Genomic DNA, 21,976 nt, shown 5'->3' with positions numbered 1-21,976 from the left:
TATTTCAAGTGTCATCACAAAATGGATCAAATGAGTTTTCATAAACATGCTGTTTTGCAGAAAAAAAAAAGATGAGGCAAATTCAAGAGGAAGGATATCATTTTTTAAAACTGCTTTGGGGGCTTCCCTGGTGGCTCAGTGGTTAAGAATTCGCCTGCCAATGCAGGGGACACGGGTTCGAGCCCTGGTCCAGGAAGATCCCACATGCCGCAGAGCAACTAAGCCCATGCGCCACAACCACTGAGCCTGCGTGAGCCTGCGTGCCACAACTACTGAAGCCCGTGTGCCTAGAGCCCGTGCTCTGCAAAAAGAGAAGCCACTGCGGTGAGAAGCCCGCGCACTGCAACAAAGAGTAGCCCCTGCTCACCCCAACTAGAGAAAGCCCCCGCGCAGCAACGAAGACCCAACACACCCAAAAATAAATAAATTAATTAGAAAAAAAAAAGAAAACTGCTTTGGAGGTGGAGTTGGGTAGAGTTTTAATCCCTAGCTGCAAAGTTGGTTACCTCTACTCCATTTCCCCTAGACTTCTTCATGATGCTGGCAGAGCTCTCTGAGATCCCCGAATACCACCCGAGTTCTTCAGTTACGGGCGGGATGATGGGAACGTGGCCTCTCCTAAGGTGAGCGTTCTGCTTCTTGCCTCCTCCGTCACCTCCTCTTCCCCAACGACACTGGAAACAGTTCTTCCTCCATGGGCTCAGTTTCCTCAAGCTGCAAATTACTTCCAGAATGGAGAATACTCCTCTCTCAACGTTGGGAACATTTGTCCTGGATGGGAAGAGCCCTGGGAGATCATGGTGAAGGAAGGGGGAGAGGGCAGGACAGCAAAAATTAGTCCAGCGGGAAGGCTTGATGCAGAGCAAGGGGACTAAAGAGGAAAAGCTAGAAAATAGGTTAAGTGAAGCTAAACAGAGGAACTGTTTTCGTTGGGACAAATTCTGACCGGGGCTTTGTCCATTTTCCGCCCCACTCCTTATCCCCACATGAGATGTGGTGTTGAGAGATGGGGTAGGAAATTGGGGTGACGGAAGTTATGTGGTTGGAGGCTGACTAGGAGAAAGGGTTGTACATCAGGTAGTGATCAGAGAAGGAAGGGTAGGGAAGGCTAAATTTAAAATCAGAATAGTTGGGTGCCATTTGTCCCTCCAAAGTCACAGAGGTCATGAATAGTAGATAGCCCAAGAACTACAAATCTTGGGGCACAAACAAGGGGACTTCCATTGTAGCCAAGAAGCACACCACCCAGGGGCATGTTAAAGAGAGATGTGTCAAAGGGAATGTGAGGAGTCCTAAGGCACCTATTTTCAAGGGAAACAGCTCCAAAGCAATCAAGCTAGAACGTTAAGGACTAGGGACACTTGCTCTCCTATAACTCAGCATCTGTCAGCGGTCTCATTACCAGGTGCTATTTCCAGAGTCCTGGGTCTAGTGGAGGAAACGGGAGGGGCCCTGGTGGAGAGACAGAGGGAGACCCGATGGGCTCCTCCCCCAGCCCAGCTGCAGTTCTAGATTCTCGCCACTCGGGGGCTCCCGAGCTCAACCACAGTCCCAGAGTTAGGGACGGGGACGGGGATGGGGACGGGGAAGGGGGAGGGGGCGGGGAGAGAGAGAGAGCCTTCAGAGGACAGTTTGGGACGTCAGTGGTGACCCTGAGCAGAGAGGTGACTTAGGGGACATTTGCTCTGAAGCTGCAGACCCTTCGCATGGCCGTTGGGAAGACATCCAGCCTCAGCCCTTCTCTCGTGGGACTGGGACTAGTTCCCCACCTCTTACCCTCCGAGGTCATTTCCTCCCCTGCGCGTTTCCTTCCCCTCCCCCATCCTTGTGGTAGGAACACCACCACCATCCCCCACAGCCTGTCAGAGTCCTGAGGAATGCTCTCACCCTGGCTGGGTGCCAAGCTCTGGACTTCCTGGGCTTTGGGGTGGGGCTTGGCCAAGGGGAAGCCCTTTGGACAGGAGAGCCACCCAATCCTGCATAGCCTGCTTTCGCGCGCTCTCTCCGTGTCTCTCTCTCCCTCCGCGCCCCCCCCCACCCCGGCCCCAAGCAAAAGGCTCATCTATCATTCTCTGTCACCATCACCTAATTTCCTACCCCCACAATAGGATTTCCTTGCCAGGGCAAAACATCCACAATATGGAGACGGTGGGCATTCTAAACACTGGTTTATAGTGAGAGAGGCGGAAAAAACCTATTACAGAACCTGCCTTCCCTGTTGCAGAAGGCATGTAGCTGGAAGGAGAGGTTCAGCTGCCAGGTCCTGAAGGTAAGGGTTTTGTAAGCGGTCATTTGGCCCTGGGGCTCCTTCTGGATCCTCCTCAGGACCATTGGGTCTAAGGAAGTACGTCTCTCTGTAGTAAAGCTTGGGAGTGAATTTCTGCATATCTGACTACCTCTGCTCACTCTCCATGTTCCTGAAATAAATCAGCTGAGATCTGAACTTGTGGTCTACATCAAGGCCAAGGAAATCTTTCCACCCAGCTGTAGCCAACTGGGATGGGTTCAGCGAGAATGGGGAACAGGTAGAAACTACTCCCAAATCTAATGAATAGAGACCACGCCTGTCAGAGGCCTCTGCCTCCTCTCTGAGGGGTCACTGCTCAGAAACGTTTTTGCATTGAGGGGGTTGGAGAATCTTCTGATGTTGTCCACAAGTGACAAAGTGAGAACTCAGTCCTGTGGCATCGCCTGCCTCGCGGTCCCTCGGTGCAGATTTTGCAGACTGTCTACCTGAAGTCATCATCTGTAGACCTGTGCCAGATTCCCAAGTTCCCATCTTGAAATCTCAGCCCCCCACACCCAGGGCCTAGAGGAGAGCCGATGTAGGTCACTGCAGCTGAGCCTGCGGGGCTGTTTGCTCCTTGAGTGCACAGCCTTTCAGGCACAGAGAGGAAACCTTGCAGAGAAGTGAGAGAAAGGGCTCTGTGAGTAACAGAGGAAAGCATTCCTCAAAAAATGAAGCATGGAGAGGCCAAGAGTCAACTGGTCACACCTGAGACAGTGATGGGAGCTCTGCTCCTAAGAGGCTGCATGTGATGGAGGAGGAAAAGGGAGAGGAGAGGGGCTGAGCATGGCCCCCTCCCTGGCTTTCCCTCACATGCCCCACCCTTGCTTTCTTTGCCTGTGTAAGGGAACCCTTCTGATCTACTGTCCATCCCCCATTCTCCAGTCGCCTTGCTTTCAAGGCTTAGATTTCATTCTCTGGAGCCTTTGTGACTTGCCTCAAAGACCCTCTGCTTCCTCTGGTCACAGTTTCTGTGTCTCAGGAAGCTAGAGTAGGCCAGGGTTGTCCCCACCCGCCCCATTGAAAGACTCTTCCTGCTTGTTATCTGTTAAACTCATTTTGCCCAGGGTACTTCCAACCCTCTGGGGCCTCATTTCTTTTCTTGGCTCTCCCTACCCGCCAAGATCCCAAGGAGTGTGTGTTTTTGTGTACATGCATGGTGCCCATACTGTCTTGGTTTTGCATGGGGTGTCAAGGACCTATGGCTGTAATGAGCTTGGGGTCCTCATGGCCAGGAAAAATAGACAAGGGACCAATTTCTACCTCCAGACTCAAAACAACTTAAACCACAATCAATTGTTCTGTAGGAGTCTCAGGACAGGAAGAAAAGTAGGGAAGATGGAGAAAGGATAAATAATCAGTCTTAGCATTCTCTTCCCCTCATTCTTCCCCTCAAACCCTTACCCTCCCCTTTGGCGTCTCAGCTACTTATCCTCCTACTACTCGTTTGCTCTCATTCCCAGAATCCCTGCACACAGTAGGCACTCAATAAATGCTTTTTACACTGAGTCAAACTGAATCCGCTTATGCTCTCTGGCTAAACTTTGAGATGAAAAAGCACAAAAGGAGAAGGTAGACCCTCTCCAGATCCTGGGCTAGATTCTCCTACAGGACTGATTGCTAGGGAACAGAGACCCAGAGCAGTGGTTCTCCTGCATCAGAATCACCTGCAGAGCTGGGTGAAACTCAGATTGCTGGGCTCTACCGCCAGAGTTTCTCATTCAATGGGCCGGGATGGAGCCTGAAAATTTGCATTTCTAACAGGTGCCTGGGTGATGCTGACCCCTCCACTAATCCTGAGAATCACTGTCTTAGGGAACCACAGCCCCTCACCCCAGTGCTCACCATGGGGACCTGGTTCGTCCCAATGTCATATAGTTTAGGAGGAAGGAACAGGTGAGAATTGGGAACACGTGACTCCTGCTCAGTCCTCCACCCCAACACCTACAGGGATCCCAGAAAGATAGGGCAAGGGTGAGCAGAAGTCGGTCTCCGATTGATTAGACGTTCTCTTTTTAAATAGTCCATCGACTCCATCCTTTTTTAAAGTCACTTCCCAAAACATGTTTTGCAGCAGCAACGGAGCACTAGGAATTTCCTGTGGCGAGGCAGCGCCAGCATGGGGAGGGGAGAGGCCTTGCTGAGCGAGCGCCTTCCCTTGGCTCGGGCAGGGCCACGTGCCCCACCCCCTCGCTTGCACATGTCTGCACCGCCACCGCCGCAGTAGCCGGGCTGTTTATGAGCGAGTTGTTGTGGTAGAAATGGAGCAGGCTGCACATGCCCGGGCCATGTGACCCCAGCAGCCCGCGTGAGCCTCGAGCCGGCACAGACACACACACACACACTCGGCCCTGTCCTCCACCGGCTGGAGAAACAGGAGGAAAGATGGGGAAGGAGTGAAAGGGCACTGGGCTCCCTTCCCCCTGTCTCCTGGCTCTTTATTCTGCTTCTGTCTCCTCTGTCTCTCCCAAGCCACCAGGAGAGGAAACACCCAGGAAAGGAACATGGTTTCCCCAGGCATATTCTCCTCCCAGGCAGCCCCTTGGCATTTACGCAACCCAGAGCCCTAAGCCCCAAATGAACAAAGGACCTCCCCAAGCCAAGAGCACAGAATGCCAGCCCCAGTCCTCCAGCTGATGTGCTAATGGCAGCCCAGAGCCAAGACTTGGTTTCCCTGCAGCCTGGGCTCCCCAAATCGGGCTGCCTGGTCCCCTCTTTCTAGGAAGGAGGATGCTGCACAGAGATGCAGTGAGTGCCCGGTCCAGAATTAGAACCAGGAGTGTTCAGGGATTTGTGGGGTCAGGGACTGGAAGCAAGGATTCTTTCTGCAGCAGTGGTCTGTGGGGTTAGTGGACAGGAAGGGCAAAATCCCTCTGCCAACTGGGGATAGGGAAGAGCTGAGGGATGGGGTGGGGATGGGGGGGTGAGATCTGGAAGAACACAAACTCTGTCCAGCTGGAGAACAAACTCTTCCTTGTGACGCGAGAGACAAGCTCAGCCTCCATCCCTCATGGAAGTGTCCCCTCTCATCCATCTGGCCCTCCCAGCCCCTTACAGACCTCTGTCAGCACTCTAACCCCAGACCCCTGCTTCCAGCCCTCTGCTCCGGCCCCCCACCCGTGACCCTGTTTCTGAGCAGCAGTGCCTCTTGCTGGGATGTGAGACTGTGCTGGAGTCAGGCGGACAGTAGGTTAGCAGGAACAAGCAAATGAAAGGAGCACGACCCACATTTCCTCACCGCACCAAAACTTCGCAGATCCTGCATTGCAGAGCTAGCGCTTTTTTTTTTTTTTTTTAATTCTCCACTGGGCCCCTACACGCGTCTGCATTTTTGCAACCAGTACAGATTTTTTTTTCAGGGTGCAAACTGCGCATTCTAATGAGCCAAAGCTCCTTCCCGCGGCATTGAAAATCTCTGGCAAATTGCTTCTCCCCACCCCCACCCCCAATTTAGAAAAAGAGGAGGGATCCCAAATTTGTGAAGTCGCATCCTCCCTTTCTCCTTCCCCTGCTCCCCTCCCCCAACATACTGCAGTCTTTCCAGCCCAACTAACAGCTGCAGACCAGGGGAGAGGGATGGGAGGTGGGAAAAATCAGCCTTGTTCCTCCTTTCCACTCAGACTGAGCTGGCGGGGGGCGGGGTTGCTTTTTTCCTGGGCAACCCGTTGCATCCCTCTTTCCCTCCCCATCCCAGCCAGTGTTTATGTAAGCCTCCCAGAAGCTACACACAGCCCCTAATGCCTGCCCAGGCCGCAGCTCCTCCAAGGTCCGTCCTGCTCACGAGGACTGTCATGAGCCTCCGGCCTCCCCAGACAGCTGCATGGAGATCTGCAGAGGCCCAAGGAATGAGGAGATGTTGGACACAGAGGGGGTTTGAGATGGAGCTTGGGGTAAGGGATGGCGATGGGGGCAGGCACACAGGTATCCCAGCCTCACCACTCCCCATACATTCCCCTGCATCTTAGTCCTACAGAGGCTCAAGGACAGCCAAGGGGCAGGTGCAGGGACCTGGAAGGTGACACCACCCGTGGGCTCCAGCATCAGCATAGCAAAGGTTGGACAGGATGGCCTTGCCATAGCATGTGCTGGATGTCACTGCCCCCCAATCCGGGAGGAGGAACCCCGTGCCAGAAAGTGGGCACTCTGGGGCTTAGTTTTCTCCTGCCAAGGGCAGTCCATGTCACCTCCTTGATCCTGTGATTTTGCTGGGATCCTGGGCTCAGAGAGGGGAACCCAAAGGAGGATTCCCCAAAGCACCTGCTGAGGAAGCACTGACCCAGGATGGTGGGTGGCTTTCAGAGGGCTGTTTTCAAACATGCTCATCTCTCAAGCAGGTAAATGGGGAAGAAGGATGTTGTTTCCTTATGGCTTTTTTTTTTTTTATAAATTTACTTTATTATTTATTTTTGGCTGCATTGGGTCTTCGTTGCTGCACGCTGGCTTTCTCTAGTTGCAGAGAGCGGGGGCTGGACTTCGTTGTGGTGTGCGTGCTTCTCATTGCGGTGGCTTCTCTTGTTGCGGAGCACGGGGTCTAGGCGCGCGGGCTCTATAGCACAGGCTCAGTAGTTGTGGCACACGGGTTTAGTTGATCCGCGGCATGTGGGATCTTCCTGGACCAGGGCTCGAACCCGTGTCCCCTGCATTGGCAGGCGGATTCTTAACCACTGCGCCACCAGGGAAGTCCCTCCTTACAGCTTTTTATACAACTTGTGTCTGTCCTTGGTGGTCTTCCGTACTCTCATTTAACCAATCCATTCTTTTTTATTTTTAATTTTTTTAATTGAAACTTGTATTTGAAGTGTTAACAAGGAAGGAGAACTTTGGTTCACTGGAAAAGTCAATCGACTAAATGAATTATAAAGGTAAGCAAGTATGTAACAGGTCATTACTGGCAATGGGCCCATATTGATTGGTTCCTACCAAGGGGTACATGTAGATATGGTTCTCACCAAAGGGTCTGCATGCACAAGGCTCCCACAGGAGGGGGGCATCCATGCAACCCCCATTCATGTGGCCCCACCGAGGGTGCCTTCCAGCAAGATAGAGACCACACCACGCAACCAATCCTTTTTTTTTTTTTTGGCTGCACCGCGCAGCTTGTGGGATCTTACTTCCCCGACCAGGGCCCTGGCAGTGAAAGCGCCAAGTCCTAACCACTGGACCGCCAGGGAATTTCCATTTTTTTCCCCAACCAATCCATTCCTGATACACCATGGCCCTTTAAGGGGCCCAGACCTATGTGTCCCTCTCCCTTTATCACCAGCTGCATATCCCAGAGTCACGGGGTCAGAGAAGAGAATTCGTATGCCTGCTTAAGTTACTCACTTCTGTAGCAATGTATGTGGAAGTTTGTTTTTTTGTGTGTTTGTTTGCACCCTAATCTGGCCCCCTTCTACCTAACCAGAGGAGGGGAATGTAGGAGTGAGAGAGGGAGGAGTTTAAGGGAAGAAGAAATGAGGGTGGAGTTAGAGGTTCTGGGAAACTAAGGTACTTGTGCAGACAGGAGCAAGGGGTACTTCGGGCTTCCCCTTCTTGGTGACACACCTCATTTCCAGCACCATCGTTGCTTAGGAAACACCAGGATGAGCTTGCAGCTCAGACATTCCACCCAGAGTAATCATTCTCTCAAGGAAGGGCAGTCTTGCTAGTGGGAAGAGTTTTACCCTCAGGCCTGGGGTTGAATTCCCAACATTGCCATCTTCATTGTGCCATTGATAGTAGTAGTTCCAAGAGACAGCTGGGGGAGCTTTAGCTCCTCCATAAGTGTCCATTAACTCCACCATTCTTTAATGTGACACCTTCTCAATCTTAAGCGCTTCACTTCAAATACAGCTTCAAGACAAGTTGCCTTGTCTCTGGAGCGTCCTGGGCAAGTTAATAAATGTTTCTAAGTCTCAGATTCCCCATCTCTAAATTAAGAATGAGGATTTTCCTGGTGGCGCAAGTGGTTAAGAATCTGCCCGCCAATGCAGGGGACACGGGTTCGAGCCCTGGCCCGGGAAGATCCCACATGCCGCGGAGCAACTAAGCCTGTGCGCCACAACTACTGAGCCTGCGCTCTAGAGCCCGCAAGCCACAACTACTGAAGCCCGCGCGCCTAGAGCTCGTGCTCCGCAACAAGAGAAGCCACCACAATGAGAAGCCCACGCACTGCAACGAAGAGTAGCCCCCACTTGCCGCAATTAGAGAAAACCCGCGTGCAGCAACAAAGACCCAACGCAGCCAAAAGTAAATAAATAAATTTTAAAAATAAATAAACTAAGAATGAGACCTACAGCATAGGGCTGTCGTGGACGTTCAATGAAATGATGTGTGTAACACACTTAGCCCGGTACCTGGCATAAAGTTGGTACTTAATACATATTTATTACTTCCTTTCCTTGGAAAAAGGAGTAGTGAGGTAAAGATAGAATCTGAGACAAAACACATCCATGGGACCCAGGCTTGGATCATACCTCACCCTCCCTTTTTCTATCACCCCCAGAGAAAAAATTAATTCGGACTTTAACCCTCCTACTTAATTCTCCTGAAATTCTCCCCAAGACATCAAAGCTTTTGGTGGGTTAGGGAAAGCTGGCTGGTCTTTCAGAGAACAGAAAAAGGATCTAGGAGGGCTGGGAATGAGTCTCTCCCAGGCCCAGGGCTTGCTGCCTGGGTCTGGGGCATTCCCAGGCAAACCCATTGTCTGGGTTTCTGTCCTGGGTTTGCATCACCTGGGCAGGCAGGTTATTTTCCTGGGGCAGTTGTTCGTTCCGTGAGAAAGGAGCGGGGAAGGAAGGCACTTCCTTCCTACTGAAGGCTGACCTGGTTTCCAGCAAGGACCCACCCCAGTCAGTCAGTCAGTCCAAGATTTAGGCCACCCAGGATTTGCACAGGGTGTTGCCTTGTTACCCAGAGCATCCTACTGATGAGGAAAATAGGTCTTGGATCAAACACACACATCCACACACATTCTTGCCATTCATACTTACACACTCATACATGCAGTCTCTCGTTCATAATCCTAGGATCACACTCTGGCCAGAGCTTGGAGCGCTCACTCTCCTCTCTTCCTCTACCCTATCTCTGCTGTCCTCCCCAGACCAAAGAAATTCAAGAGAATTTAACACATAGTTGGAAACATATACACACACACAGGATTCCACCCGGCCCCTAAATGGTGAGGTCAGTTTAGAATCCCAGACTCTGAGGAATCTGAGCAGAAGTGTGGGCAACACGGAGCCAGGTGTGCTTTGCTGTGCTGGGTCTTGGAAATGCACCCATTCCCCATGGTTCTATCTGGGCACTGTTTATTAAGGGTCCAAGTTGTTCTTGGGCTGAATTTCGCTATGGGAGATATGGTGCGTGAGCATGCACAGGTGTGTGTGTGTGTGTGTGTGTGTGTGTATAGAAGTGAACTGGAATGTCCAGCTGGCAGGAGGGGTGGGAGGCTGTGTTGAGATACACCTGTTGTCTTAGGTCAAGGTTGAGGTCATAGAGAGGCCAAAGCTAGATTCTATTCCAGGTCCCCAAAGGCCAGACAACCCAGCCTTTTCTCCCTCCATTTGGTGGCTCTTAGTCCCATAGTCTCTGTCCTTCTCCCAGCAGCTGTTGACAGAGAGAGGAGCAGGATGGATAGACAGAAGCTTCTGGAGCCAAGGGAGAGTCCTGCCTCGTCATTATTCTGTATCCTTCTCTCCAGTTGTAGAAGGAAGATCCCAAAGTTACTTCTTTGTCAGGGAGCAAAGGAGGGGCCCTATAAGAAGTGCAGAGGAAGGAGGGCGCAGAAGTAACCCCCCTCCTTTGCCTCCTCCCTCCCAGCCTCCGCCTTCGTACCTCACACAGACTGCAAAACAACCCAGCTTCTTGCCAAGAGTCAGGCTGACTGCATTTCAGCTCTGGCTGCCTCTGCTTCCTCCTCCCTCTCACTGGCTGTAAACTCAGGGAGGGAGTCTTGACCCCTGCCCTCCCCGAATAGGGATAAACACCAGCAAGTAGAACAAGGGGTGGGCAGGGTGACCACAACAGCAAGCAGAACTGTAGCTGCCTAACAGGGCAACGAAAGGGAGTGTGCTGACAGGGGTGCTGGGCTGGTGGGGAGCTAGCGGTCATACCAAGGTCCCTGATTTTGAGTCTAGCCCTGGCAGGTCCCTGGGCTCTGGCCCTGGCCCTGGCTCTGATGGAGACTCAGGAAGGGCACAGAGAGCATGCAGTGCCGGACATGGCAGCTCACCTCCCAGTTTTCCCTCCAGAGCCCAGCAGGAGGAGGGAGAGGGGGTGGAGGCTGAGTTCAGAACCAAGTTTTCCTGAAAAGCCTCTTTCCTTGTCTGTCCTAGCCCCTCCCAGGTCCTCCCACCCTCTGCTGCAGCTTCCCAGCTCTGGGCCAAGGGGCCAAGGCAGGCCAGGGAAGAGCCCACTGCCCTCTCTCTCCCACTGTTCTTGGGGGCAAGGGAACAAAGCTAAAGCCCAGGCCGTTCTAGGGAGCCCATCTGTCTTCCCCTGGGAGTCAGAGGGCCAGCGAGTGGTCAGGCCAGCTGCCCAGCCGCCTCCCCTTCAGTCATCTTCACAGTCCTCTCTGCTTACTTCCTCACCACCCAGCTTACTCCTTCCTTGGTGTCCACACGCCTCCTTTTCTTTACTTTTTCGGTAGCTGTTTCCAGGCATCCATCAATGCTGTCCCAGGAGCTATCTGTGAACAAGTGGAGAAGGGCTTCCTGTGTGGAAAAAAAAAAAAAACCCCTCCCTAGGAGCAGTGGGACTGAGGAGGGACTAGCAGGAAGCAGCAGGTGGCCCAGGTTCACTTGGCTGCTTCAAGAAGAGGCTCGCAGCTCTCCCCGCAAGCCAAGTCCTCAAACAGGATAGACCTCCGGAAATACCTGGCATCCCAGTGGTTAGGACTCCCAGCTCTCACTGCCGAAGGCCCGGGTTCAATCCCTGGTTGGGGAATCCCACAAGCCACACGGCGAGGCCAAAAAAAACCACCCCAAAACAGTTTAGACCTTGACTGGAGACCCTTTTTCGCCAATGGGGCAGAGTTGCTCCTCTGAAGGGAGATGCGGGCTGTTTCTAACCCCTATTCAGCGTTTCACTTCCATGTCTGCCCACCTCCTTGATGGTGGTCAAATGAAACTAGCCATGGATGCCTGACCTTGGGCCAATCACTTCTTCTAAGACTCATTTTCCTCGTCAGTAAAGGAGGGAGGGTTAAGATGGTCTTTGTGTTCCCTTCCGTGGAATCCACGCTGCCCTGAAGCACTGAGGGTGGGGAGGGGGCTGTCACTCTGCCCCCAAGCCCTGCCTCACCTCTGGCCCCTTTAGGACTTCAAAGCACTTTCACCACAAAGTTCTCCTCCCTTGTCCTTTTTATTTCCTAGACAAAGGGAAATGACTCACCCCGAAGTCACCTTCAGTGGGTGGGGTGGTGTCATACACGCAAACAGGGAGTCCCCAGGGACATCCTCACCACGCCCCCCCCACCATGGCAACTCGTTTCCCTAGGGGAGTAGAATGGAACAGGGGCCACATTTCCTTTCCATCTCAGGACTTGGCTCTGCAGCAGAAGTTCAGCTTAAGCTCCTGACCGAGGGGATATTCCTACTTGTCATCTCTCTCGTGTCACCAGTAACCTCAAGGCGAAGTCAGTCCTGCAATCACGTGAAGCCCTCACGTTTGCAAGGTTTGCAGAAAGGGGCTGTTAGCTTTGATCTCCCAGGGAGCGGCCAAGCTTGCCAGCCGCTCCCCAGGAATTCACATGCCTCTGCCATACAGGCTTTCCAAACACGCCACCCTGACTCTCAGCGCACTCCACCCCACAAGGCTCTCAGCTCCTCCCCGGTTCCAGCAAGAGCTTTTGCGAGGCAGAAACGGGGAAATATACGCAGTCCGCCCACTTTGCCAATGGACTACATATCCCGACAGCCTTGGCTTTACGCAGGCGCACGGAACTCAACGTGCCTGCTGCTGGAAAAGTGTGTCACTGGGGCACGAGGCGCTCCCTGGGATCACATGGTACCTGCTCCAGTGCCGCGTGCGGCCCGGGAACCCTGGGTTGCTGGCGCCTGCGCAGAGCCCTCTGTCCCAGAGAAAAAGGCTGGGGCAAAAGGCCGTTGAGATTGGCAGAGTGAAATACTGCTGCCGAGGGAACGTAGCAGGGCACACGTCTCGCTTCTTTGCGCCTGGGTGCCCCGTTTCTCCCATCACGTACTTACTTCCTGACTGCAACCTCTCTCCCTCTGGGACTTTTGCACCGGGAGCTCCAGATTCCCTACCCTGCAGCGCTGCGGAGCCTTCAGGCAGTGGCACCCCGGGCACTGCAGAGATCCGACCCTCCTTGCTACCTTCTAGCCAGAACTACTGCAGGCTGATTCCCTCCGCCCCCTTCCCCCACACTCTCTTGCTTTTCCCATGCAAAGCCGACCTCCGTTGCCTCAGCGTCCTACCCTTCTGCAGGGCTGCAGTCGGCCACCCCAAGACCTTGCTGCAGGGTGCCTAGGATCCTTATCGTGAGCCGCGGGGTCCACTCCCCGTCCTCGGTCAGTTCCCAGGGGGCGACAGCGGCAATTGTAATCTCCAGTTTGTGTCAAGGTCCAGTTTGAATGACCGCTGTCAGCTGGTGAAGACATGACGACCCTGGACTCCAACAACAACACAGGTACTAAGATTCCTTTGCTACCATCATTCTTTCTCTGTCACTGTCTCCTCTCCTCCATCTACGCCTTTGTAAGGAACTTTGTAAGGGACTGGAGACTCCCTCGGCCTGGGGATTTGCTAGCGTGATGGGGGCCGTAGGCTGGGATTTCCAGAGTGGGTTGTTCGGCCTGGGAATGCGCCCGGAGGCGCCCCACCATCACCCCTCAGAGCCCCTCTCTTTAGCCTGAAGGACTCGGATCGCGGGGAAGGAGGAAATGGAGAGCGGGTACTTGTGGTGAGATGAACAGTTTACAAGAACTGGGAGTTTTGGAGCAGTGCCCCGAAACGCCCCCATCTGTCCACCCCCTGCAGCTGTGGCATGCCTGGACTTCTCGGAAGGAGGACCCCCTCCTTCCAATCTTCCTCTTCCCTTAGTTCCTGCAGGCTCGAGGGAACTCGAGAAGCAGTGGGGCGACCTGGGTTCCAGGCAGGAGGGGCTGGGGGGATGGGTCGGATCTCACTGGTGAATCCTCAGTAGGGAGCGGCACTTGAGGAGCCCCACGAGTGGTGCTCTGCCCCAGGAAGGACACCCAGAGCGCCCCGGCAGCCCGGAGCGCTCACATGGCTGCGGAGCCGGGCCCACGTGCTGCGTTTGTTTTCATTCTGCAGAAGCCGTCGCCGCCACCCCATTGGCGGTTGCCTCCCGGCCCCATTACATAATGAGCTCCGCCCCCCGTTGCCCCGGCAACGCGTGTACCCTTCTCTCCTCCCCTTAGTAGTCCTGACCCAGCTGGCTTGAGGGACCCAGCCCTAGACTGGGACCCCGGACGCCGAGGAGGGGCGGGGCTGGGGGCGGGGCTGCTGCTCCCGATTGACGGGAAGCGGAGAGGGCGGAACCTCGGGTTCTGGGGTTCCTCGTTGGGGAGCCACGTGCAAGAGGCACACGTGGAGCCGGGACGTGAGGCCGGCTGAGGGCCCGGCTCCCGCCCCGCCCCGCCGAGATCTGGGTGAAGCTGGGCTGACTCACCGCCCCCGCCTGCCTCCTTTTCCTGTCCGCCTGCCCGGCCCCCTCCTCCTTCCCCATAACCGATGCAGAGTAAGACAGAGCCATCCCTGACCTCTCGTGGCCTCATGTTTACACTCCTCAAGGGGACCTCACATCTAGCCACCCTTCTCCTCACTCTTTTCCTCTTTATTCTCTTTGCACCTACCTCACCGTACTGCCTTTAGACTCAGCTTCTCCACATTACAAATTCTGTTCCCCAAGCATCTCCGTTTCTTAGTCCTGCAAACACTGTCTTACGCCTACTCCCACCAAACAAGAAGCAGTTTGTCTCCTAAGGGCTTCCCGCAGAACAACTACATCCCAGAAACATAGCTGAAAGGATATTAAGTCTCTTTCATCTTTTTTTTTTTTTTTTTTCTCCACAGAAAGGAAAACTGGGACCCAGAGAGGGGAGTTGATTTCCTCTGGGTCACAAATCAAGTTGGTGGTGATAGATCCAGATCTAAAACTAGACTCTTTTGAGTGTGCCCCACACTTCCAGGTGGAAGTCTCTTCGGATGAGTCTTACTTCTCTTTGGGGGATGGCTGAACTGGGTCAGGTTCATTTACCACCAAATAAATATCCCATTCCCCCACCTCAGCCCTGAAACTGTAGGAGCTGATCTATTGTGCAATTATTTTACAGGGAACTCGGTTCACCCTGACCAACCTTGAGCTATTTTAGGGTTGCTCTGCCCAGCTTAGTGTGTGTCAGTGGGTGAGCAAGACATGTGCCTCTGTAGACACGGTGGCATGCCCTGTTGTCAGCTCACACGTGTCCTGGGATCCTCCCTCCTCCCACCCCATCCATGGCAGGCCATGCGAGGTACTTGGCAAAGGTGTGGCAGGCAGGTCACCTTCTTCTCCTGCTAATGCAATGGGAACACAGCCACCTGGTTGGCAATATAACTAGAGGGCCAAAGTCCCTGAATGGCCAGAGAGCCAAGGTCATTGTCACCAGGCAGAGAGATCTAGAAGGGGGAATTCCAAAGCCTTAGGCTGGACAGTTTGTCCTTCACTTCCAACTCCTGCAACTCATACTGTTAAGCCCTTCCTGGGTTCAGGGATAGAGTCCACTCTGACTCTTGATCTTGGAGGCCAGGGGAACAGTACCTTTGGAGAATACGTCTTCCAGTTTTGAGGGAATGTGATTGTTTTGCTCTTGTAAGACCCCCACTCTCCTCACTGTTGGCTAGCTGCCCCTCCATGGTCTCATCACTGGAATGGTCTTGGTATTAAAATCAGCAGCTGGTTTTTGTTCTTTTTTTTTGAAGCCTGGGCATTATGAATGGTTTTCAGCTGCTCATCCTATCCCGAGGTCAGCTGCTGACAATTAAGTCATTAGCTGCGGTTGATATTCTAAAGGAAGGCATCCAGGGCGGGGGTGGGGGATTGGTACATATGTGAGATACTCGCAGAGCATCACAGAGGTCATGCCTCTAGAGAGGTACCTCACACGCCAGGCAGAGAAGCTGAGTGTACCTGCCAAGAGTTGCGGTGGTTGGTTGGCCATGTCTGGTATGTGTTGGGGAGTTGCTTACTGTGGCTCTTCTGGGGACTCCAGGATTAGGTGTTTCACGTGGTTAACTTCTGAGTATCCAACAGTGTTTTGGGAGGCAGGTGAGAGATGGGCAGAGTGGTGACCTAGGACCAAAGATATATGGCGGTTGACACGCCTTTCCCTCGGGTTCTCCTGCCAGGTGGCGTCATCACCTACATAGGCTCCAGCGGCTCCTCCCCAAACCGCACCAGCCCCGAGTCCCTCTACAGTGACAGCTCGAATGGCAGCTTCCAGTCCCTGACCCAAGGCTGTCCCACCTACTTCCCACCATCACCCACTGGCTCCCTCACCCAGGACCCAGCTCGCTCCTTTGGGAGCACTCCACCCAGCTTGGGTGACGATGGTTCCCCTTCTTCATCTTCCTCGTTGTCGTCATCCTCCTCCTTCTATAATGGGAGCCCCCCCAGGGGTCTACAAGTGGCCCTGGAAGACAGCAACCGAGTGTCCCCCAGCAAGAGCACCAGCAACATCACCAGTGAGTAAACTTCCAGCCGATCTGGGGGGAAGGGAAGGTGTCCAGGCTGAGGTGGGGAGTTGACATTCATGTGACACAGTTATTCCCAGGACCTACGCTGGCCTCAGGGATTCCTCCTAGAGTTGCACCAACTGCTGTCAGCCCTGTCTGCTCATTCGGGTGCCCCCTAGATACTGAAGCTCCTCCTCAGTTTCCCACCCCCCCACCCCCGCCCAATCTCCAGCTCAGAAAACCTCCAGCTCTCTGGCCACTCAGAAACCTGCCCTGTTCACCCACTGCCCCTCTCTTTCCGCAGAGCTGAATGGCATGGTGCTACTGTGTAAGGTGTGTGGGGACGTGGCCTCGGGCTTCCACTATGGCGTGCATGCCTGTGAGGGCTGCAAGGTGAGGCAGGGTGGGGGTAAGGGCAGGTGACCCTCTCCCACAGGACACATAGGCCCGGCCTAGACGGAGATGCTCACTAGCTGCCCCGGCTCCACAGGGCTTTTTCCGTCGGAGCATCCAGCAGAACATCCAGTACAAAAGGTGTCTGAAAAACGAGAACTGCTCCATCGTCCGCATCAATCGGAACCGCTGCCAGCAGTGCCGCTTCAAGAAGTGCCTCTCCGTGGGCATGTCTCGGGATGGTGAGGCAGCACCGTGCCCACGAGCTCCCCTCCCCCTCCCCCTTTCTTCCCCTCGGAGGTTTCTGAATTAATCCCTCCCTTACGAAGGCCCAATACTAGGCATCTCATTTGCATAGGGGATGCCCACATTTCATCGGGTCTCAGGTAAACACACACATCTTCCCCCATTAGTCTCTCTGGTCACCTCTTACTGTAATGCCTACTTGGAAAACCTCCTCGATGGGTGTGGCCTTGTGGGTTTTATGTGGAACCCCAAGCTCTAAGGGGCTTGCCCTTTCAGGAGGAAGGAAGAGAAGCATGTGAGTGTGTATTAGAACTTCCTGACACTGCTCTCATCCTGTCGCAGCTGTGCGTTTTGGGCGCATCCCCAAACGAGAGAAGCAGCGGATGCTGGCTGAGATGCAGAGTGCCATGAACCTGGCCAACACCCAGCTGAGCAGCCAGTGCCCGCTGGAGACCCCGCCCACCCAGCACCCCACCCCAAGCCCCATGGGCCCCTCACCACCCCCAGCCCCTGCCCCCTCGCCCTTGGTGGGCTTCTCCCAGTTCCCCCAGCAGCTGACGCCTCCCCGATCCCCAAGTCCTGAGCCCACAGTGGAGGATGTAATATCCCAGGTAGCCCGGGCCCACCGAGAGATCTTCACCTACGCCCATGACAAGCTGGGCACCTCACCTGGCAACTTAAATGCCAACCATGCCTCGGGCAACCCTCCAGCCACCACCCCACATCACTGGGAAAGTCAGGGCTGCCCGCCTGCCCCCAATGACAACAACATCATGGCCGCCCAGCGTCATAATGAGGCCCTGAACAGTTTACGCCAGGCTCCCTCCTCTTACCCTCCCACCTGGCCCCCTGGCCCTGCCCATCACAGCTGCCACCAGCCAAACAGCAATGGGCACCATCTGTGCCCCACCCACGTGTACCCAGCCCCAGAAGGCGAAGCACCTGCCAACAGTCTGCGGCAGGGCAACTCCAAGAACGTTCTGCTGGTGAGGGCACTGGGGGTGAAGCGGGCAGGGGACTGGGGAGACTGGATTTAGCACAGGGCCGCTGGGTGTGCCTGAAGGCTAGGTGCAGGGAGGATGCTCAGCCCTGCAGGAAGGGCTGTGCCTGGGAATCCCTGATCTCCACCTGGCACCTGATTGCTACTTTACCTGAAAGACCCATCCTCCAACGCCACAACTCTAACCCAAGCAGAATCTGGGGCCCAGCACTGCTGGGGAAGCCTATCTGAGGCAGCCTGACTGATGCTCCCCTCCCCAAATTCTTTCCTCTTCCAGGCATGTCCCATGAACATGTACCCGCACGGACGCAGTGGGCGAACTGTGCAGGAGATCTGGGAGGATTTCTCCATGAGCTTCACGCCCGCTGTGAGGGAGGTGGTAGAGTTTGCCAAGCACATCCCTGGCTTCCGTGACCTTTCTCAGCACGACCAGGTCACCCTGCTTAAGGCTGGCACCTTTGAGGTGAGTGACCCTTTGTGCTCCCTGCTCTTGACCTTGGGAAGGATCCAGCAGAAAGGGTGTCTGGGGTGGGCAGGGGCTCTGAAACCTTACTCTTGACGGATGAAGGAAGGGGCAGAATCCCTCCCAGTCCTGCCTATGGATGGCTGGGACTTCTGTCATCTCAGCTGGGGTCTAATTACATCCTATTACCCTAAAATAACACTTTAGGGTACAGTGCTATTCCCGTTCTAGGCATGAGCACATTCACTTTGGTGAAGTGCCTTGCCCAAGGTCACAGGGAGCGACAAGGTTGAGACCCAGATTCAGGCTGGATTCCAAAGCCAGTGGGATGTTCCCCATCCTAACACCTGGCACCGCATCCCCCTCATTGCTTACTCAGAAACTAGCCCCAGTCTTGACTGAGAAATCTAAGGCAGCACCAGTAACCCTTTCACAAAACTTTAGGGGAGGGCTTCCCTGGTGGCACAGTGGTTGAGAGTCCACCTGCCGATGCAGGGGACACGGGTTCGTGCCCCGGTCCGGGAAGATCCCACATGCCGCGGAGTGGCTGGGCCCGTGAGCCATGGCCGCTGAGCCTGCGCGTCCGGAGCCTGTGCTCCGCGACGGGAGAGGCCACAACAGTGAGAGGCCCGCGTACCGCAAAAAAACGAACAAGAAAAAACAAAAAAAAACTTTAGGGGCAACTTGGCAATTGCTCCTCCCACTCCACCCAGGATGACTGTCCCCGCTTTAGGTGCTGATGGTACGCTTTGCGTCGCTGTTCAACGTGAAGGACCAGACAGTGATGTTTCTGAGCCGCACCACCTACAGCCTGCAGGAGCTCGGCGCTATGGGCATGGGAGACCTGCTCAATGCCATGTTCGATTTCAGCGAGAAGCTCAACTCCCTGGCGCTTACCGAGGAGGAGCTGGGCCTCTTCACCGCGGTGGTGCTCGTCTCTGCAGGTAGGTCAGGCTCTCGCCTGAGCCTGACCCCGGGAGGAGGCGGACGCAGTTCGATTCAACACACCTTTTATGGAGTACCTACTCTAGGCCAGGCCCTGCACCCGGGCACTGGGGATACAGACATGATTCAGACACAGTCTAGCTCAGGAGACAGACTCATGCCCGACTAATTATAAAACAGTGAGATAAGTGTCACAGTAGAAGCATGAACCAAGGGCTTTGGAAGCACACACAACTATTTCTGCCTGGGGAGCTGGGGAAGGAGGTGACACTTGAGTGGGGCCTCAAAGGACAAGTAAAGATACTGCCAGGCAGAGAGAGAGGGAAGGGCATCCCAGGCAGAGGGAACTACAGAACAAAAAGCAAGGGAGCCTGGGCGTGTTTGGCCTGTTCAGGGAAGGAGAGCGGCCTGGTGGGGTGGGAGGGGGCCAGCCCTGCTGAGCCTGGGCTCCCAGGTCGCAGGCACCTCCTGCTCTTGGGTCAGAGGCCTAGGAGAGGGAGTCATGTTCCCCCTCCTCCTCCTTCCCCATCGGCCCTCTGAGGGGCTTCGGGGAGAGGCTGCATGGCCGCCGCCGCGTCCTCGCAGGCCTCCGGGTCCTCCTCGTCAGAGGAGCTCAGGGAGCCTGCCTCACTGCCGTCGTCTTCCCCACAGACCGCTCGGGCATGGAGAATTCCGCTTCGGTGGAGCAGCTCCAGGAGACGCTGCTGCGGGCTCTTCGGGCTCTGGTGCTGAAGAACCGGCCCTCGGAGACTTCCCGCTTCACCAAGCTGCTGCTCAAGCTGCCGGACCTGCGGACCCTGAACAACATGCATTCCGAGAAGCTGCTGTCCTTCCGGGTGGACGCCCAGTGACCCGCCCGGCCGGCCTTCTGCCGCTGCCCCCTTGTACAGAATCGAACTCTGCACTTCTCTCTCCTTTACGAGACGAAAAGGAAAAGCAAACCAGAATCTTATTTATATTGTTATAAAATATTCCAAGATGAGCCTCTGGCCCCCCGAGCCTTCTTGTAAATACCTGCCTCCCTCCCCCATCACTGAACCTCCCCCGCCTCCCCTATTTAAACCACTCTCTCCCCCCTCTTACTCTCTAGCCCCCCGATTTGTTCTATTCCTGTCTCAAATCCAGTAGTTCACAGCTGAGCTGGCTTCTGTGGTGTGTGCTCGTTCTGGGGGGCGGGGCGGAAACGTGGCCAAGGCTGGGGGCACACCTCTCCACCTGGTCAGTTTGTGGGGTGGGTCCTCTGGCCAGCAGATGGGAGGATACAGGGAAACAGCACACAAGTCTAAGGGGGGGGTGCCCAAGGGGATTATTTTCATCATATATTTATTACATAAATATATAGTAAAATAGACGAGCAACAATTACCATAAAAATATCTTTCTTTAAAATCCTGACCCAGAACACAACGGGGTGAAAAATCGCACAAAACAGACATACTGATTGTCAACGTGGGGCAGGAGTAGGAGCCCCCAAGTCACCCCTACTGGCCCCACCCCTCCCTGGGGAAGGGACCTACCTCCTTCCCTGTTTCTGGCCACAGCCCCCCCTCCCCCCACCCCAGCACCAGCTTCTCATACATTCAGTAGCGCCTGCAAGGAAGTGTCCCCCTCCTCCCACCCAGGAGTTCCCAGGGCAGGAATTACTGTCCCCCTTATGGACGGTGTCCGTGTCACACGCCCTGCCCTCTCCCAGCCCTGTAGACCCGCCACCAGGGGAAGGGGTAGGGGCTCCTCCACCCCCACCCTCCCCAAGTCTGAGCAGGGAGGAGGCTGGATGAGGTATGTGTGTTATGAGTGATGGGAGGGGGAATACTGAGATGGAGAGGCGGGTGGTGGGGGTGGGGTAGTGGTCATGGCTCTGGCACCCCCTTGTCCTGGCCTGGCACCCTCCTCCCACCAACACTGCACCTGCTGCCCCACTCTGCCTGCCCTAGTGCCCCGGGCCAATACTGGGGGAGGCATGCTAAGCACCCACGTCAAGGCCATCCCCCTCATTAGCACCAATGGCCCCCAGGAGAGGGCCCTGTCCCTCACTTCCAAAGCAGGGACTGGGACAGCTGCCTCTCTAGAGCAGGTGCGTGGCGCTCCTGAGTCCCCCCGGCTCCTCCCCCACCACGTGTACTTGCTCACACATTCACACAGAGAAAACGCACACATACACCCCACGTCACTGAGAGTGGGGGGAGGGGTCGGGGGTTACGGGGAGGAGTGGGGGATCACAGCTCATATGATTGGGGAGGGGGAGGGGAGGGGGGATTCCCAAGTGCCTGTAAGGGGCCAGGCCTCTTGAAGGCCTTTTCTCCACCATGGGCATGGCTGAGAATGGGAACGGGCGGGGGGAGGGGGGGGGGGGACGTGGGGATGGAGGGATAGAGAGACTGCAGACAGGTCAGGAATTCCACTGGGCCCCCAGGGGGTGGGAGGAGGGTACAAGAGGGCTTATCCATGGGACCGGAGTAATATAGGAATCAGTACCCCAGGAGAGAGAGAGGGTAGAGACGGACAAGGACAGCACGGGCAGCCCACAAGCCCAAGGGGGGCTGGGCAGGCACATGCACAGGTGATAGCAGATGCTCTTCTAGGCCCTCCAGCCCTGTCGGAACACCTGAACAGTGGGGGAAGGACATGCCCTGATGGGCATCATAGCACTGCCTTCCCGTGTGTGTGTGTGTGTGTGTGTGTGTGTGTGTGTGTGTGTGTGTGTGAAGGGGGCTGTGGCAGGCTGAGGGTCAGGGTGGGGTGGCAGGTTCCCCACTGCTTAAGACATTTTTGCCCCAATAGTGCAAAGCGCAGGAAGCCCTGGCACCCCTCCCCCCGCCCCCTGCCCCATTCCCCATGGCTTCCGGGGGCATCTGTGTCCACCCATCCATCCCTGCCGACATGCAGCCCTGAGCCCAGGGCCCTCTGGTCTGCTCCGTCCCTCCCCCACCCTCCCCTCCCCCCACCCTCAGAGGGCTACCTCC

General features: G+C 55.2%; 1 protein-coding gene across 2 annotated transcripts; it reads left to right on the top strand.

Annotated features, from left to right (window-relative positions):
• Positions 1 to 12,224: 12,224 nt before the first annotated feature.
• On the top strand, positions 12,225 to 20,136 carry NR1D1 (nuclear receptor subfamily 1 group D member 1). 2 transcript variants are annotated; one of them, XM_089901215.1, is made up of 9 exons: positions 12,225 to 12,917; positions 14,327 to 14,495; positions 15,641 to 15,976; positions 16,272 to 16,360; positions 16,458 to 16,602; positions 16,949 to 17,592; positions 17,884 to 18,069; positions 18,803 to 19,013; positions 19,666 to 20,136. In XM_089901215.1, the coding sequence occupies exons 2-9, from the start codon at positions 14,459 to 14,461 to the stop codon at positions 19,863 to 19,865; spliced, it is 1,848 nt and encodes a 615-aa protein (XP_089757341.1). In that variant the 5' UTR covers positions 12,225 to 12,917; positions 14,327 to 14,458; the 3' UTR covers positions 19,866 to 20,136. The 2 variants fall into 2 exon arrangements, with proteins under 2 accessions (XP_089757341.1, XP_022413905.1); XM_022558197.3 differs by lacking the exon at positions 14,327 to 14,495 and having other exon boundaries at positions 12,226 to 12,917; positions 19,666 to 20,135.
• Positions 20,137 to 21,976: the final 1,840 nt, after the last annotated feature.

The sequence above is a fragment of the Delphinapterus leucas genome, chromosome 19 (assembly GCF_059928025.1).
Source record: "Delphinapterus leucas isolate spDelLeu-1000000601 "Yukka" chromosome 19, BTC_Dleu_Yukka2, whole genome shotgun sequence".
Lineage (NCBI taxonomy): Eukaryota > Metazoa > Chordata > Mammalia > Artiodactyla > Monodontidae > Delphinapterus > Delphinapterus leucas.
Note: the sequence above shows the minus strand (reverse complement) of the source record. Positions and strands in the feature narration are given on the sequence as shown.

Excerpts from the sequence above, each read along its gene's own strand:
- NR1D1 (XM_089901215.1), top strand. The coding sequence starts at position 14,459 with ATGAGTCTTACTTCTCTTTGGGGGATGGCTGAACTGG. Across the intron at positions 14,496-15,640 it reads TTGGGGGATGGCTGAACTGG|GTGGCGTCATCACCTACATA; the intron begins GTCAGGTTCATT and ends TTCTCCTGCCAG. Across the intron at positions 17,593-17,883 it reads ACTCCAAGAACGTTCTGCTG|GCATGTCCCATGAACATGTA; the intron begins GTGAGGGCACTG and ends TTCCTCTTCCAG.